The 18042-nt window shown below is 43.5% G+C and overlaps 1 protein-coding gene across 9 annotated transcripts in view; it reads right to left on the bottom strand.

Moving 5' to 3' along the window:
* Positions 1–14332, bottom strand: part of eya4 (EYA transcriptional coactivator and phosphatase 4) — a 39627-nt gene extending 25295 nt beyond the window's left edge. For all 9 annotated transcript variants that reach the window (XM_056427808.1, XM_056427807.1, XM_056427810.1 and 6 more), the window contains exons 1-2: positions 13792–14332; positions 9995–10055 (exon numbers count right to left, since the gene is read on the bottom strand). In XM_056427808.1, the coding sequence (XP_056283783.1) occupies positions 9995–10027 (33 nt within the window). In that variant the 5' untranslated portion in view covers positions 10028–10055; positions 13792–14332. The remainder of the gene's footprint in view (positions 1–9994; positions 10056–13791) is intronic.
* Positions 14333–18042: the final 3710 nt, after the last annotated feature.

Raw genomic sequence — 18042 nt, 5'->3', positions numbered from 1 at the left:
GGGCACGTCGGAGCGGTGGGCTGAGCAATTAAAGAGGGTCGTATATTAGACAGCGACAGGACTGGACTTTGGTTTGTGTTGACATTAAAAAGTGTCTGACTGAGGTGCCTCGCTCCCTGTGAAGAGGCCCTCGAGAACAACTTTGTTCTTCAAGTGGAACAACAGCAGTTTATCTTCCGCTCTGCAAGAAGTAAGGCAGACGGAGACGGACCCTGCTGTCTTTATTTCTTTTGTCTCCTGGTTCTTTTTCCTTTATTCTGAAGCGCAATCGGATTTTAATAAGCTTCTTTGAGTTAAACCATAGAAATGCATTTAATTATCTTAAAATCAATGTATTTGTATTTTATTTTGACAATTAATTACACAACACAACATATAAAGTAATGAACGATCCTTATTAAGTCTGATTTTAAAGGAGTAGTTTAACATAAAAAAAGTAAAAAAATATCCTTACTTGCTTTCTTATCTAGGAGTTAGATGATAAGATGAATACCACTCTTGTGTTAATATGATATATAGGAAGCTAATGCTAGGCTTAGCTAGCATAACGACTGGAAACAGGGAGCGACAGCTGTCAACGTTATCACAGTCCACCAAGCAGCACGGCTAAACCTCACCAATTAATAAATAATATATTGAATCCAAACTAAAAGTAATGTGGTGTGTAAAAACAACAAGCAGAGCCAGGCTACTGGTGTCTCTATGTCTCCAGTGCTTATGCTGCGCTAGGCTAACTGGCTGTTGTAGCTTCTATTGCACAGACATGACGAGGAGCAGCGACCTTCTCATCGAACTCGAGGCAAGAATGCAAACAAGCACATTGCTAAATAATTTTAAATACTTCTTTAATATTCTCAGTAGTAGTCAGAAACATGCAGATGACAAAGATGTTAGTTGGGTCGACTTCGTAACACATGACAGGACTGGGGGGGGGGAAATGGAAAGGAATTCTTTCACACACGCACACACACACACACACACACACCTGTGCCGTCTCCGTCTCTGAAATTGGCTGGTGTGTGACCACAAAACCACACAAACACAACCTCCATCTCTATCTATCCTCCCTCTCTCCATCTCTCTCTCTCTCTCCATCTCTATCTACGCCCTCTCTCTGTCTCTCTCTCTCACACACTCACACACACACACCACACACACAGAGAGAGTCTCACATGTGTACCTGTCCCCTGCTCAAAGCTCTCTGCTCTCCCCATTTGTATGAGTGGTTATCGGTGTGGTAACTCTACCCCCTTCCTTTCATGTAAAATACATTGTGCCGAGCCTCCTCCCTCCCTCCCTGCCTTCCTCCGCCACTCCTCCTACACCCCCCAGTTTCCCCGGCCCGGGGAGGTGTAAAACTATCCTTCTCTTTATGCGTCCAAAAATGCCCCCTTTTTCAGGTGTAGTAGGCAGCTATAAAAGAGAGAAAAAAAGGAATAAGGGAGTGAAAGGGAAGAACAGGGTGAATCTGTGGAGCGGGGAAAAGGTGGAGGAGGAGGAGGTGTTTGGGTGAAAAGGTACTCTCTAAAAACATCTCTCCCTCTCTCTCTTTCTGGTTTTACCTGCCTCACATGCATTTGCCAAGAGCTGCCTACTCACAAGTTTGAAGGGTTCCCGAAATGAAAGTATATTCACACACTGCAGAGTATCACATGTCTTTGAACCTTTGTCTCCAAGACGAAAATAGAGCTAAAACTAGACGCTGACCCTCTTCCATTGAACCCCCAAGACAATACGCACAATCTGAGAAAGGAGAGACCAACACCCAGCATGGTCGCTCCGAGCTACAAGGCACAGAGCTGTTCAGTCACTCGGGACGGGGAAAGAAGTTACGGTGACTTAGATATGGCTTATGTGTGAGTTTGCCTGGAAAAAGGCTACAATAAATATATATATATATATATTTTAGTGTGGGAATGATCGTAAACTGATTCAAACCATCGCGGATGTGACATGTTTTATAATATGTGTATTAAACTATATACCAGGACTTTTCATGACAGATATTTTTTAACAATTCTAAACATTTAATAGCCCAACTAATCAAGATGAATCCAAATCCTGATCGTAAAAGCAGTACATATTTCTTCTTTCGGGGATTGGTTCGTTTCTTGCTGATTTTCTGTTTTCTTCCTGAAAGTTCCAAGAGAAGATTGATACCACTCACTGAATAACTTATTCACAGTGACTATCTTTATTCGTCAGAGGGGACGACGACCGACCATGACGGTTGATCCAAGGTCAATGGAAATGGAAATAAGCTTCATCAGGCATTGGATTAAAAAAAGGAAACACGCTCTTCACCAATTCATTGTTGCTTTTATTATTTTCATGGGAATTTTCTGATAAGCTAAGAATATATATAATCATAAACCTTTAGCACATATAAAACACAGAGCTCCTTGACTAGAAAGTGGCTCAGTCAAGATTTGGAGAAGAAGAAAAAAAAGCACAATGCACAATAATACTTGAGTGGTGCATTTGAAATAAAACAATGCAGACAATTGTGTTGAAGTAATTGCCTCACAGACTATCTGCGGCTCCAGGGCTGCTGCCCACTGCTCTGTGACCCATCCGATTCTGAGACTTGATTAGGAGATTCTGCGATATGCGAGTCCGGGTTGTATGGAGAAGCAGACCAGCCACCATTACTGTGGTCAAGGCTCACTTGTATAAACCCTTGTGTTAAGAAATATGATGACTTCAGTGGAAAACAACAAAACTGCTCTGGAAAAGAAACGGAGCAGACTCCAGCCTCTGACTGTGAAATCAATTGTCCTTGAATCGTCTTTAGATCCTTCAGTTTGAGATGGCATTATTATTATTATTATTATTATTATTATATACCCCTCAAATCCCCTTGCTCGCTTGTTTCCGTTTACACAATCTTTTGTTTTTGACTATTCAGATTTGACATCTTCAGGTTACAAGGTAACAAAATCAATTCTAAGACCAAACAAGTAAGTATGGGTTGTATTGGTCATCTTTAAAACAAGCATGTCTTGATGGACAAAGTGTGGTCAGGGGACTTTTCCAATTTTAGAAACCCAAAGATGTGTTTCATTTAATCAACTTGTAGTGAATACTGGTGTTTGTGGAGGAAGAGCAGTCGAGGAGAACAGCGGCCGTCCTGGTGGTCTTCATATCTGCCATTTAAATTGGCTCCTCATTGTCTCAGAGTGAGGGGATCACAGACATGCTTTAATGCAGCTTTACTCAATGGAGACAAATGAAAAGTCACTGATGGATGTGTGTGTGTGTGTGTGTGTGTGTGTGTGTGTGGGCGGGGGGGTTCTGCGCTGTTAATTGTGAAGCGTTTGGCCTCGACTGCCCCTGCTCAGCTAATCTGATGAGAGTGATTAAAAAAACAACTGGGAGAAACCTAAACCAGTCTATGGCTGACCAGACACACACACACGCGCAGGCACACACACACACACACACACACACACACACACAGACAGACAGTAGCACTCCAGAACATCACTCTAATCAGTGGCGCTGAACACACAACTCAAGATGAAATGTCTAAAGCTAAATAAACACACTGGGAGTGAACTAAAAGATGAAGTTCAGTCCGTAATTATAAAGTTCATATGCATTAATAAAACTTATAGGCAACGATTAATCAATTAGCTGAAAATTGGCAGCCGTAAATAATGAATAATGTGCAGCTGAGGGTCCCAAACACACCGAGTGTGTGACGCTAAAGTATTATAAAAGGTTTTCTGGCAGGATGCAGCTCGATGAAACGGAGAGAAGAGCGAGCGCACTCCGACCGGTTGAGCTCTTCTTCGCCGCCGTGTGAGACCTGAAGAAACACAACACCGTCCTCCTGCAACCCCCCCCCCCTCCTCCTCCTCCTCCTCCTCCTCCTTCCTCATCCCCAACCCCCGACCACAGCTACCACCCCCCCCACACTCGGCCCCCATACCGCAGCCCCCCCTCTACCCCAGAGTCAACCAACCCACCCCCCTGAGCACCTCCTCAGCCCAAAGAAATCAATGAGATGTGTGTGCGGGTGTGTGTGTGTGTGTGTGTGTTGGGAACAAGATCAGGTAAGAGGGCAACGAATTCAAAAGCAAAAAGAGTGAACATGTTTGTGTTATAAGAGTTTAACTCTCCGAGAGTCTGAATGTCCTTGTCGGTCATAACTGGAGTGTGTGCGTGTGTGTGTGTGCGTGTGTGTGTGTGTGTGAGCCTGTGTGTGTAAGTGCGTGTCTGTGGCAGCAGCAGCCGCATCAATAATTAAAGCTAATCTCATTAGGCCTCAGATCCCTTTCAGACACTTTTAATTAAATGATGAATGGCCTCCCAGCTGCCTGTTAAATAATGCTGCTCGTGACATCACAGTGTGTGTGTGTGTGTGTGTGTGTGTGTGTGAGACGTACACCATAAGGTAGATATCCTTACAAAAAAAAAAGACAAATGGAGAGACATCCAGCAGACAGAAAGGTATGCCCTCACATGCCATCTGCTCTCGGAGTCCATATTGTAAGAAGTCGCCGAGGAGACGGAGCGAGGAGACGGAGCGAGGAGACGGAGGGAGCGAGGAGACGGAGCGGGTGTTGAGTGTCTCAGAAGCTGTTCCATCATTCCAGGCCTTGAAATACTTCATATCATCTTCCTAATAAAATCACTCGCAATACCATATGTCTGCAAAGAAGGAAGGCCGCCTGAGGGAGAGGAGGGATGTACGCAAGTGTAAAAGAAAAGAGAGGGACAGACCAGAAGAGGAGAGCTTGGGGACAAAGAGACACATCAGATCAGAGGACGGGAGCAACAGGTAGAGCAGAGGACGGGCGAGGATGCCAAAGAGCCCGGGGCTCCAGACAGCGTGGACCTGGCTCTGAGAGCACCCAGAATACCTTCTGTTTCTCTTCCCCCCCCCCCCCCCCCCCGGCTCTCGGGCTGGCTCTGTATCGGATTGCTGACTTCACAATAGGGCCTGAATCATCACTCTAGCCAGAGAGACAGAGGGGGAGACTGAGAGGCGGGCTGGCCGGCGGAGGAAGAGAAGGTGGGACAGACAGACAGACAGACAGACAGACAGGCAGACAGGCAGACAGACAGATAGACAGACAGGCAGACAGAATCTCTCCGGGGCATCAACGTTGGATCCATTTTAAACATCGTTAGATGGACAAATGTGCATCCTTAGGACATTTTAAAAACACACATTGCAAATAAAAATGTATATTTTAAATGGTCTCAATACTCCTGGAAAGCTTACAGGCTGCTCTCTGTTCTCCTCCATGTTATACGATAGTTTAACTGTTACACCTGTACAAATAGACACATTTGACTCTCATTGTGGACATTTTCATAAAACCATTTTTTTGTCTAAAATTGTAAAAATTCATTCATTCATCATTATGATAATCCACTTTATCAAGGAGCTGGTTCCAGCTTCTCTAATGGTAAGATAGGAATCATGAGAACAAAATGTCTTCGTATTTAAATCTGGTATATTATCTTGAGCTCTTCTGAATTATATTTTAAACACAACTTCAACTCAAACTTCATTTTAATATTCAAGAAAACTATTTTTTTAAAATATAAATGTTACAAGAACACACTGAAAGAAACGGCCAGCAATGGTCGATAAAAGGAGTAAGACGGAGGATGAAAGAAGTCATTGGCTGCAGGCGTAGTCTGGGTCAGACATCAGAGACCCAGACTCCGCCCCCCGGCTCTGATAGCGCTCTGGTTCTGGTTCTACGCTGCAGAGAGAGAAATACAATCTCCCAGCGGAGCGGCAGAGGAAGTTCTCCAGCGAGCAGGTTCCTCCCAAACCAAAGCACAGTTGTTGCAATTTCATTTCCTTCCCGGCAAAATGAGGAAATATGCTCCTTTATTTGTAACCAATGGCAGATGAGCGTTTGGCCGGAACACCAGTCCGAACAAAAGGTGGGCTGTGCGCTTTCAAGGGTCTATTTATGGAAGTTGATGGAAACCCGCTTTTTTTATTTTTATGATTTACTGCTTCGGGACTTCTGTTCGTATGAATGATTCAGAGTTTTGGAAGAGTGTGAATTCAGTGTCATTATTGGAATATAATAATAACCCTCTCGTGCTAAAATGTCCAGGAGAGAGAAACATCTGGCAACAACGGGCCATTTTCCCAAAAAACTCTTGGAGTTATCAATAAAGTGAGGAATCTTGGCTCGGAAACAATGCGCACCGATTGACTTCCATTAAACAAGCACGGCCACAAGATGAGGCCGTCTCTCCACTCAGATGACCTCAGCCGTCCCCGCACCACACGAGAGTTTATGTGTATAACAGAGAGAGAAACACCTACACACACACACATGATCCATGATCTCACACAGACACACGCAGCAGACACTAAAGCACACGTATCATGTGGTTTCCTGTCTGGTGCGTTCCTCTAGAAAGCCCACGCCGGTTGCTCTGGCTTTCTAGATGGATTCTCCAGTCTGTTTGGGGGGGTTCAAGTCTGCCAGACTGTGATTGGCTCACAGGCTGTCTGTGACCTGCTCACCTCACACCTACAGCATGGCCCTGGCCGGCCAGACTCTCACTCGACTCTCTTATATACGAGTTACAGATTATCTGAACCAACACAAGAACTGAATAGGTTTCGGCGAGAGACAGATGTGTTGGTTATTTCCGCTTCAACAAAAATGATTAGTTATTTCTCCATTGTTCCCATGAAAGTAGAGGATCCTTCGTCTAATTATCCATTCAGGCGAAATTCACCAGATAAAAAAAAATGAATATAATACTTTGTCAAATGCCGGAAAACCAGAAAATATTTCACGGTGAAATACTCTAAATATTGAAATAATTGTTCAACATATGGGGAAATACACTTGCTCTATGACCAAAAGTTAGATGAGAAGATTCATACTATTAACTATAAATGCAGCGAGCAGCTGGTTAGTTTAGCTTAGCATAAAGGCTAGCAGCAGGCGGGAAACAGCCTGGCTCTGTCTAGGTCACAAGGTAACTTGTTGTTGAATATTTCTTAAATTGTAAAAATTCAAAAAATGATATAAAGAACATTAGCGTCTTTCGCATTTGTGCGAACCCCATTTGCTTTTTTCAAAATGTATCTGCTACTTCATCTCCTTCCGATGACATACATCATTCATTCGTTACATGAAAATATTGCCGTAAACTATTTCGTCCCTCAGACTGAGCGGCAGCCTCTCGAAGCGACGCGAAACATAAATCTCACAAGAATCACTGGACACCCGGCTGAAATTGAAGTGCACCTCGGTGCCACAACTGGGATGCCAGCCGACTCGATGGATGCCAGGGGGGGTAGCTGTTACACTCCACACTCCGGTGATCCGTCCACTGGCCTTGTCGCCGGGCAGATTTTGAAACGACTGTCTGTGACGCCAATGCAATCTGGGCAATCGGGGTTGGGCCGTGCTCGCATTTAGCTACTGCTGCTGCATGTAAGTTTGTGTGAATGTGTCTGTATGGGGTTGTAGGGGTGGAAGAAGGGTGCAACCTGACCCCTTGGCTCCTTTAACTTGGTCTCTCTCTCTCCGTCTTTCTGTCTCACACACACACACACACACAGACTGGGACAGCTGCCATACTCGGGGCCTCTCCCAGCGCACCAGAGGAAAAGGCTACAGCTAAAAGAGCCTTTTTCCCCCTCTTTTTTCCTCCTTTTTTCCCTCCTACTTCATCTCTCTCAATTTTTTTCTTCTTTTGGTGGCCATACATTTTAAATCCTGCAAGGCTCCCCGGGGTCAACAAACAGCGGCGCTCACCCCCTCCCGTCTCTCCACTAGCCAACGGACTGGAGACTTCTATCGGGGCTCTGTCGGATCCAGAGCCGTTGAGGGACTGTGTGTGTGAGCGTGTGTGTGTGTGTGTGTACACTCGAGGACTCGTGCCGGTCTATCATCATTATACATCTGCTTCCTGCTTATACAAATTCATAATTGGATTTAACTGAAATCGCGGTACAACTTTTGATCCAAAACGCAATATCTCTTGACCACCAGAGAGGCACAACATATATAAATGCTTATCACCGAAACAAGTAAGTGACAACAGGTGGAGGGAGATGCTAAAACAAACTAAAAGTAGAAATATGAGGCTAAACTCTGTTGGTTCTGCCTCAGGCTCCTTGCAGCGCTCCCCGAGGACCCCAGACGGCAGGCCGGCCCTCGGCAGGCAGGCGGCCAGAGAGGACGCCTGACCATAACCCAGATGACGTGCGATGGATGTGGTGGGAAGAGGGCGGGGTGGAGGAAGTAAGGGACGTGGGGGGTGGGGGGGGGGACTTTAAAAGGGTAGAGGGGAGGTATGGGGGTGTCAGCTTTCAAAAGACAACTCCCCGAAACTTTGTGTGTGAGGTCTGCGCTGTTTTCTCAGTCACCCGAGACACGCCTATTTCAATGATTCAGTGTGAGGAAATAATTAGCCACTTTCAGGAGGAAAAAAACCTTTATAGGGAAATGCATCACAATTATAGAATCAATTTACAATTTATAAACAAAGACATTCTTTTTTTGAGTCAAATTAGAATATAAAATGGAATTTGTGTAAGACGGCATTCGTAATCAAAATGAGAGAAAAAGCACAAAGCTGAAAGGAAAATTCAACTTTCAAAACGGAGCATGAATAAATATCTACCGTGAGCAATACCGATAATATTATATGATTTGAGTACCAGCTTGTATTTGGTTATCATTTAGACTTCAAAACATTAGAGTTAATATTATAAATTGATTTTTCAACTAACAGAAAATTCATTGCCAACTATTTATATTATATTTAATGCCACATTTGAATTGCTTTCATTTCAATCATGATTACTACTTCTCCTGCTATGATATCAACCTAAATATATTTAGGTTTGGACTATTAGTGGGATCAAGCAAGACATTTGAATATGTCCACTTTGGGAAAGTTTGGCTTTTCAAACAGTTAAACCGATGGATGCCTGGACTTTAAAGCCGAACACAGGCTTCTGTAGACCATACTCATTTTAAGCTAAAATACTGATTCGAAAATACAGACCCAGCTTCATAAAGTTGAATACTTTTTTACAAAAAAAGGTTACAAAAAAAAGAAAAAAGACCAAGCTTTTCTCCAGCTCTGTGCGGTAAGATTAAAATCTCTGTCCTCGCTCTGAGGTCTCATTTCCAACCTGAACAATGAATCAATGTCTTTGATCCCCATGCAGCTCAAATTCACATTATAAATGATATCAGTGTCCTATTTAAAGCAGGTGAAGTAATTGGGGAATATGCACATCAATATTTCATATTTGGATGGCGGCAAGACAAGATGGATGCTCCTCTCGTTCTCTTTCTTTCTCCCTTTGTCTTTTTTTCGGTGCCTTTCCGTTGCGTGCGTGTACTGCGACATCGCTCCGCTGGGGTCGGCCCGAAATCGAACCCGGGGCGAGCGACACAAAAAAGTGTGGGGAAAAATAACATACTTCATGCGCCCTGTCCCACTTCACGCTATTATTACTGTCGAGGCTGGCAGGTCAGAGGGAGAGTGAACCAAGCTTGATGGAGGAGGAGGAGGAGGAGGAGGAGATGAAATTACACCTGTTCTGGTGGCTGAGTAACGACTTTGAAATGCGAGCGCACCTCGTCGCCGCCAAAATGATTTTCCCAACAATACGGCCTGATCTTTAAACAAGCAGAACTGGGACGCTGCGCTGACGTGACGCAGAGAGGCCGGCCGTGCCGAGACTCTCGGGCTCGATGTGTGTGTGTGTGTGTGTGACATTGAATGCCATAGAGATAAATAAAAAAAAGACCGGCCCACACACACACACACACAGTTCTGAAATTGATGTCCCGTTCAGCATTGTTTCCAAGTCTCATTCACTGCTGACTGCTGCCATATGGTTACTGTACACTCACTGAAGCACATCATGCTGTATGTTACCACACACATACATACCCCCCCCCCCCCACACACACACACACACACACACACACACACACACACACACACACGTATACAGTAGCGGTTCACTCACCATCTGTTCGTTGAGGTCCTGTGAGGCCTCCATGGTTTCTTGGGTTTTGATCTGCCACACGCTTGAGGAGCAAAATATGAAAAAATTAAATGGGTGTCAATGGATAGACATTTATTTATTTTTCAACTTTTTCCGTTAACTTTGCGTATGGCTCGAGCATCACCTGCACTGACTTTGCTTCCCGGGTAATGTGGCTTGAACATTTTGCTTGTGAGGGGTCTGATTGCCAAATTGAATCACTTCCACTCACACTGTGGCTGAAACCACGCACCACACTGCATTAATTTCCCTCTTGTTTTTATGCCTCCGTGCATCTGTCGGCGAGACCTTCTGTCAGTGTGTTTATGTGTGAGCAACAGGAGACCGAAGGAGGGAAGCGGCGGCGGTAACTTCGGCATATCGTCTTCAGCCGAGGGTGAAGCGGAGAGATAATTGCAGAAGTAAATATCAACAATGAAAATGGAGAAGTGTAAATGATACGGCCGCTTGGCTGCACGGCTCCGGCCCACGGTCACAGTGGCCGGCCGGCACGCGAAGACAGCGAGACAGGTCGGCGCTGGAGTCGGCGGCGACGCAGAGGCCGAGGTGATCGCCGACGACTTAAGTGAGATGAGACATAGCGATGAGAAAAAGAAGAAGACATTCTGTCCTTGCTTTGGTCCCTACACACACACACACACACACACACACTGTGATGCCGAGGGTGACGCTGCAACAAAAGGTCAGCCGAAAGAATGGAACACAATGCCGTCGTCCCAAAAGAACGGCACAAAGTGGCTCCTCCGCAATATTGTGCACGAGTTTGACAGTTTTAACAAAAGGGTATCGGCTGTGAGGACACACAGACACAACGAGGCCTTCCCTGTCATTAGATCCGCTGTTCCAAGTGCGTGGTGAGGAGTGCCCCTGGACAATTTACAGCTCAGTTGCCCCGTGAAAATGTTTTTTTTCCCACGCATTTTCTCCATTCCGCTTCAAATTGAGTGAATATTGTCGTACACCTGTACACCTGCGCCTTGAGCCAGTGTCAAGGGCACGCATGTCCTTTTGCGCACAGTGTTATCATGTGACGTGTGTTCAGCTCAGTGAACTTTGACTGTGTGCTCTTCGATAAGGCGACCAGTTTACATTGCAATCTGAAATGTGTCTCACAATAGCAAGGGAGAACATTAAATGATGGCAATATCAAAAAATTTTCCCCACTTTTTTCCCCACGTGTGCGTGTGCATGTGTGTGTGTTTGTATGTGTGTGTGTGTGTGTGCACTGTGGACCTTTTTGACTAAATCCTTTTAAACTAACTGGCATCCTTTTAATTTTTCATAGGGTTCAGCTCCTCCTCGCCTGAAACCGAAGACAATAATGCATCTCTCAGGTGAATTGATTTGTGCCCTATAGCCTCTCTCTCTCTCCCTCTATCGCCCTCCCTCCATCTCACTCCCCCCCCCCCCCCCTTCCTCTCAGTGGAGGGCAGAATCAGCGGTCTATCCATATTAGTGAGGATACAGAGGGCAAAGAAACACGATTATCAACCATTTAATGGGAGAACTTTTGGTGGACATGCAGTGATACATTAACACTAATAGAGAGAATAAAAGTACATGGCAGCTTCTTATAAGAAGTTTTGTAAAAAAATAAAAAATAAAGTATATATATGCATGAATTGATGCTTTTTTATATTGTTAAATGTCGTTCACTGCACTACGCGTCATGTACACTACGTCTGCCTCACACGGCCCTCAAACTCGTAGTCATCTGACACTGCACTGGGAATCAATAATGCCCGCCGTTTCCTTCCGCGTCCCACGAGAGGGAATGAGATGTCTCTCTCTCTCTCTCTCTCTCTTGACAGCGACAGAGACCGATAGGCCGGCGGAGGGATATGTAGAGTGCATTGGACCACACGGCTCCGCTGCGGTAATTTCACGCTTTAAAAGCCGCAGAGAGGAGAATGTAGAGCGAACCGCAGACGGCTGCCGGCTGGAGAGGTTGGAGTGAAAGGTCACGGATTGACCCCGACTCCACTGGGTTGACTCCACTGTCGCTTTTAACGCACGGGTGTCGATTTATTTTTTGTTTTTTTGGCGACACTTTTAAAAACGCCAGTTAAATTTGTGTTAATTATTTCTCAGACGAAAGACGCAGACACGCTTCTTCTCATATATGTAGACTCTTTATTTGTATTAGCAATTCTATACTAGATATATAATGTAATTTAATGTATATATTCTAATTATTTTTTTTCAAGACAAAAGTCGAATAGAAATGTATGGAATTTACCTTGTAAGTTATTGTGAAGCGTTTTTCTATATTAGTAGCACACAATAATAAATAGGGTTTTGATTAAATGTACGTTTTGCAACCTTCAAAGCTTCAGGACAAAATCCTGCAAAACTGCTTTTTAATTATATACTTTCTTAAAATACTGTCTCAGATAGATATCCTGCAAGAATAAAATACAACTGAAGAAGGACAACAAAAAGCAGATACACATTTTGAAATGAAAAGGGCAAAAATATACTTTTTTTTAAACACTCCCTCAGAAATTGATAACATTTTTACAAATATTTGAATTTAAGGCAGAAACTGTCAATTTCAAGCACGTTATATTATCCTCATCATACTGGAAACCCGTCTTTTTCCAATTCAGTGAAATTTATTTTAAATTCCCAAACTATATTTAAAAAAAAAGGCAATAGGCTACTTTGTTTTCAACCTCTATGTGTGCAGGGCTTCATCATTTCCCACAAATCTCTACACACCAAATCCGGTCCATCCATCTCTCTCTCTCTCGCTCACTCGCGCGCGTTCTCTCTCTCTCTCTCTCTCTTGCGCATTAATGCGCATTGGTTAAATATGAGTCCTTAATGTGAAATCTAATCTGTATGGATTACGGTGCAGCAGACCTATCCGATTTTGAGTCAGCGCGTAATTTGTCATGTTGCTGGGGCAGGCCAGTCAGCGGCCATTCAAGTCCTGAGAGCTCGGCCATGGTATAAGATTCCCATTTCCTATATCAAATATAAACACAAACTCCACGTGCACGAGAGCAGAGATGGGGAGAAAAGCCGCGGACACACAGAGGGATGCTGGCAGAACACTGATGGGACACTGATCCCGTCATGTGTGATGGAATCTGGATTAGAAACTGTAGAAAACGACATTGGCCTGCAGCCCGAGATCATTATGGCAAATAACCATCAGAATAAAGTATCAATTGTATGTATTTGTATTTGTATTTTAACAAACAGAACAGTTGAACCACCGGTTTTACAGGGATATAAATTAAACATAAATTAATAACTGTCAAATAATGTTTGTGTCAATCCATAAAAAGTATTTCCCTGAATGAATAGATGGACGAAATATATAGGCTACAAGTGTTTTTTTTACGTGCCGAGATCGCGAGGTAAAGCAAATGAATCATAAGAAAATTGGACACCAAATTAAATAATACAATTATCTCTTTTGACTGATTTATTAATGAGTGCGTAATTGGCGCAAATACATTCCTGAATTTGTCACACTGGTCAATTGTGGAAATTAATTGAATTACATTAATTGTTGAGGGACACATTGTTTTAAATAAAGTATGATTAGAACAATAATCATGCCTTGGTGCTTAGTGTATTATCTAAGTGTGCATAACATTAATCAAAGTCAATAACTACATGACCGTTATCGAGTTATCGTCTCGCGCTGCAGCCACCTGAACTGTCACTGACCTTATACCGGGTCAGAGTACCGCGACATACCCGAATTGTCCGTAAACAAACACACACAGTTAACATAGGCCTACCTGTGTTTATATCACTGTCGTCCCAGCAAGAAGCTCCCAGATTTCCTTCACTTGTTGGAAGCGCTCATAATGAAACGCAGCGAGACCTCCGCACAGCTCTCCCTGCTGTCTGCAGGCTGTCACTGACTGGATCACAACACTTCAGCCACTGCTCATGGCCATTACCCGCAGGAGTCCAACAAACGAGCCCGACGACTTAATCAGACTCGATGAAACTAATTTACAAACTCAAACCGGAGTCCCGGGAGTCGGTGTCGGTGACCGGACCGCTCACCTCTGCGGGGAACACCATTGTTTTCAGTCCGCGTCCAACTTTGAGCACCGGGCTGTCCACAAGCATTAGGCTCAACTTCATTATTTCAAAACCGTCTCGCTGCGCATGCGCTCAGCTGCCATGCGGACACAGTTGGGCAAGTATCCAAAGGACTAATGGGGTTCGGAGGGGAGGGGGATACCAAAATGACATTCTTATTAATAGTTTGGCCCAAATGACGTGCTCACAGTTTTATTTATCCCATCAGAGCAAAAACAACATGCACCCACCAACCGGCTGATCTCTATCTATCTATCTATCTATCTATCTATCTATCTATCCATGTTTATCAATTATATGTCAAATAATAAGAATGAGAAAACTTAAGTTTCTTACTTTTTGTTGACCAAAAATAAATGCTGTCAACTTATTTTCAGAAGTATTGTCTTCCTCACGCTGTCGTTATCTGCAGACTCTACACAGTCAGTCATATGTTGTCGAAACATATGTAGGCCTACTATTTCTTCTGTTCGATTGTCAACTTCATGTTGTTTACAAACCCTCTCCAAAATGACATGAATAGTCTATATTTCAGAATCAGCTTTCTTGGCCATGTGTGTGGAGGCACATACATGGAATTTGACTCTGGTTACATGTATGCTGTCATCGTTTACATGTAATATACACATAACGAGATGAAGATAAAGTGGAGAAACATATTGTTTATGCGTTTACTTTATCTGGTATATCTCGTGAATGTTTTTTGGCTTAAAAGTGTTCAATTCGGTATTATTATTTTGTTTTATTATTTATATAATATCCACGGGGTAATATTTAACAGTACCCTAAGAATAAAACAAAAATAAAAGTACGTATTACACTTTCAGTTCAAGTCAAGACTAAAGTGGCACATAATTCCAATAGAAGTGTTACACTTTTGGGATAATAAATGTATTTGTAAATTTAAAAAAAGACTTTGTCCAAAACATTGTTTTTACCAATAATTTGTCTGAAAAGATATCATAAAAAATAATTGTATTTTCTTTTAGCTCTGGCAGAAAATAAGACATATTTTTTAATGAACAACAGAAGATGAAGTCTGGTGAAAAAGAATCAGAGTGAGATGTTGATGCAGCTTCAAACGCTGACTTGAAACACGCCCCTCAGAGCCATCTGAAAATACACAGTAGTAAACACATCAGAGCAGACATGACAGCAAAAGTACAGAGTCAGACCGAGAGGAAAAAACATGACGCTGGTTGAATATGTTTACAACAAAATATAGAAAATGCTCTACAATTGTGCCAATAAAAGCCAGAAGACAAGCTGGGTAAACAAAACCAAATAACAAACATGGATCAACTATATTGAGTAAAGTCAAACAGCGCCGTTCCACAGTGGTCCCGGAGAGATGACAAATTTGGGCACGGAGTGTAGTTTATTTAATGTTTAATGTTTGTTATTGCTTACGGATTCTGTGACCGTTGGTTCCCGCTGGCCTCGGATCAGCGCTCCTTCACCATGCTGTCATTTATTTGGGACGATGATGTCAACAGCGTCTCCGACAGATCCCTGATTGTTGGGCTTTGAGATCTTGCACACGCACACGCACACACACACACGCAACACGTGCACACAAGCGAGCAAATGCATCTTAGATTTGTTTTCTCTCCTGCTGTTCCGTTTGTCACATGCACACAAATGCATTGTTTATATGATTCGAATGGCTTCTTGGTAATATCATGTGGAATGAAAAGAGCCAAAGCTTCCCTGGCACCACACACACACACAATCACTGAACAATAAGTTCTGTTCTTTGCGGCATTGGCCGACACATCGGCTGGCAGACCCAGGAAGAGAAAGCTGCTGACACACTGTCAGGGAAAGAATGAAAAGCAGGGGTCAGAGAAGAAGAAAAAAGGAGGCTGTGATATACATTTTCTTACTCTCTCTCTCCATCTGTCTGTTTAATTGGTAGCAGGAGATTATCGCAGCTGCAGGAAGACATGGAGGCAGTATTAATGATGTCATACATGCATTAGGGGCTCGATTCTACTTTGGGTTTATCTCTTGCTTTGTTTATCTCATTAGTTATTGGGAACAAGACGATTCAGGGAGCTGAGGCTGGGTCCTCTAAACAAAACAATAACATGTCATTCGTCCATTCCCTCTGGACCGACACGGAAGAGTCTTCTGAACTGACGCCATAGGACAGCATCGACTATCTGTGCCTTCCAAAAACACAAATCACAGTTAAAAATGAAAGATGTTTTAGGATGTGACAGCACATGTGTTTACGGTTTGGTGAAGGTACAATATTCACTTGGCGGAGGGAGATATTGTGGTTGAAATGAGGACTTTGTAAAGGTTGGGAAGCATTGTGGTTGAGATGACAATGACTTCATTCCTTCGCTGAGGTTAGCGCAACGTTGTCGTCATGGTTACAAGGATAAACATATGGTCACGGTTTTGGGATCGATTGAGGTCATGCTTGGAAGAAGAAAAAAACCACATTGACTGTTGGGTTGAAGTGGGAAATGAATAGTGGTTTTAAAAGTTTCTCTGGCAGAGGACGAGTTAGTGCAGCGATAAAGTCACATCCCTCTCTGGCTTCCCACCGCAGGGGAAGTAAGCGTTTGGGTGTGATAATAAAAGTAAGTCAAGAATAAAATCGAAGTCAAAATCAATTAAGGAAGTACAACTTCAAAAGCGATCAAATAATTTCATAAAATTCAAGGCGTTACGTAGATTAGAAGAAGTCCAATGATCTACTAAAATTACACTTTCATCTGAAAATAAACATCTGCGTGTATGAATCAGTTCAAGTACAACGAGAAACATTTGAAGCAGTCATTGGGTGGACGTCGACAAAAGACTAAACTCTCAGTTTTTCACAAACACACTGGTTGATGGAATCACTTTGTTTTAGTGGCTGAGGACCCCGAGAGGACAGAAACTAGGGAGGGATGCAAATTCAGCTTTTTAGTCAGTTATGACATACGCACTGCAAAGTCACATGATGCTGTGCGTAGGTGGACATGCCATCACATGATGACTGACGTGTGTGTGTGTGTGTTTTGGCACTGCATTTGGAGGGTCAAATTCAGACCGTTGGCATGTCCTGTGGACCGGCACTGGCTTGGCAAACTGGCTACGCTAAGAGAGAGAGAGAGAGAGAGAACTACTGTATTCATTGTCGCTGAATTCATTTACCAGTCAGATAAAATGGCCCTTGACGCTCGTCTGGAATTGTTCCATGAAATTAAATGATGTTAAAATAACTTTTCTTTATTTTCTTTATTACTTTTTTCTTTTATTATTAGCAGTTGTTTTGTTTGTTGGGCTGCAGTAATGTCGACGGAGTGACGGAGGCCGCAAATGCCCCAACCAACCAACCAATAGCATCCCCAGCGAACAGGACATGCTCCCTCACTGGCCTCCCACCCCATTGAAAGCAATGTTGTCTCGCTCTTCAGCGCAGACAGCAAACATGTGGAAAGTAACTTGAAAATGATGCGGAACACACACATGTGACACGTTAACGTAACGGGCATCGTTCTGAAGGGAAGGTTTGGGAAATGTCAAGCACAGTTTACTTTCCGTCACACCATCAGTGTGTTTCGAGTCCGCTTCGACTGTTACCCGCTGAGCCGATAGCCCCTCTCCCTCCGGCGGCAGGCTCGGGCCCGGACCCTGCTCCTCAGGGATTGACACATTCTGGCAAAATAAATTAAAACCTCAAGCTGTGACAGATCCCGAAATAGCAGGAAGCTGTCGCTGACCTAAAGTCTCTAGTGCCACATGTCAGCAAGCTTAAACAACTTGGCAGAAACACTCTGAAAGGAAGCATGTGCAGGTGTTTGTGTGTTTCTGTGTGTTCCTGCACTTGCACTGTCAGCAATTAATCCCACACGGCGGTTATAAACTGAATTAATCGGCCTCCTTTTCACTGCTTTTTTTTTAACCCAATCTTGCGAAAAATCAGTTTCAAGTTGTTC

The sequence above is a fragment of the Pseudoliparis swirei genome, chromosome 12, assembly GCF_029220125.1.
Source record: "Pseudoliparis swirei isolate HS2019 ecotype Mariana Trench chromosome 12, NWPU_hadal_v1, whole genome shotgun sequence".
Classification (NCBI taxonomy): domain Eukaryota; kingdom Metazoa; phylum Chordata; class Actinopteri; order Perciformes; family Liparidae; genus Pseudoliparis; species Pseudoliparis swirei.
This window is presented reverse-complemented; position numbering and strand designations above follow the sequence as displayed.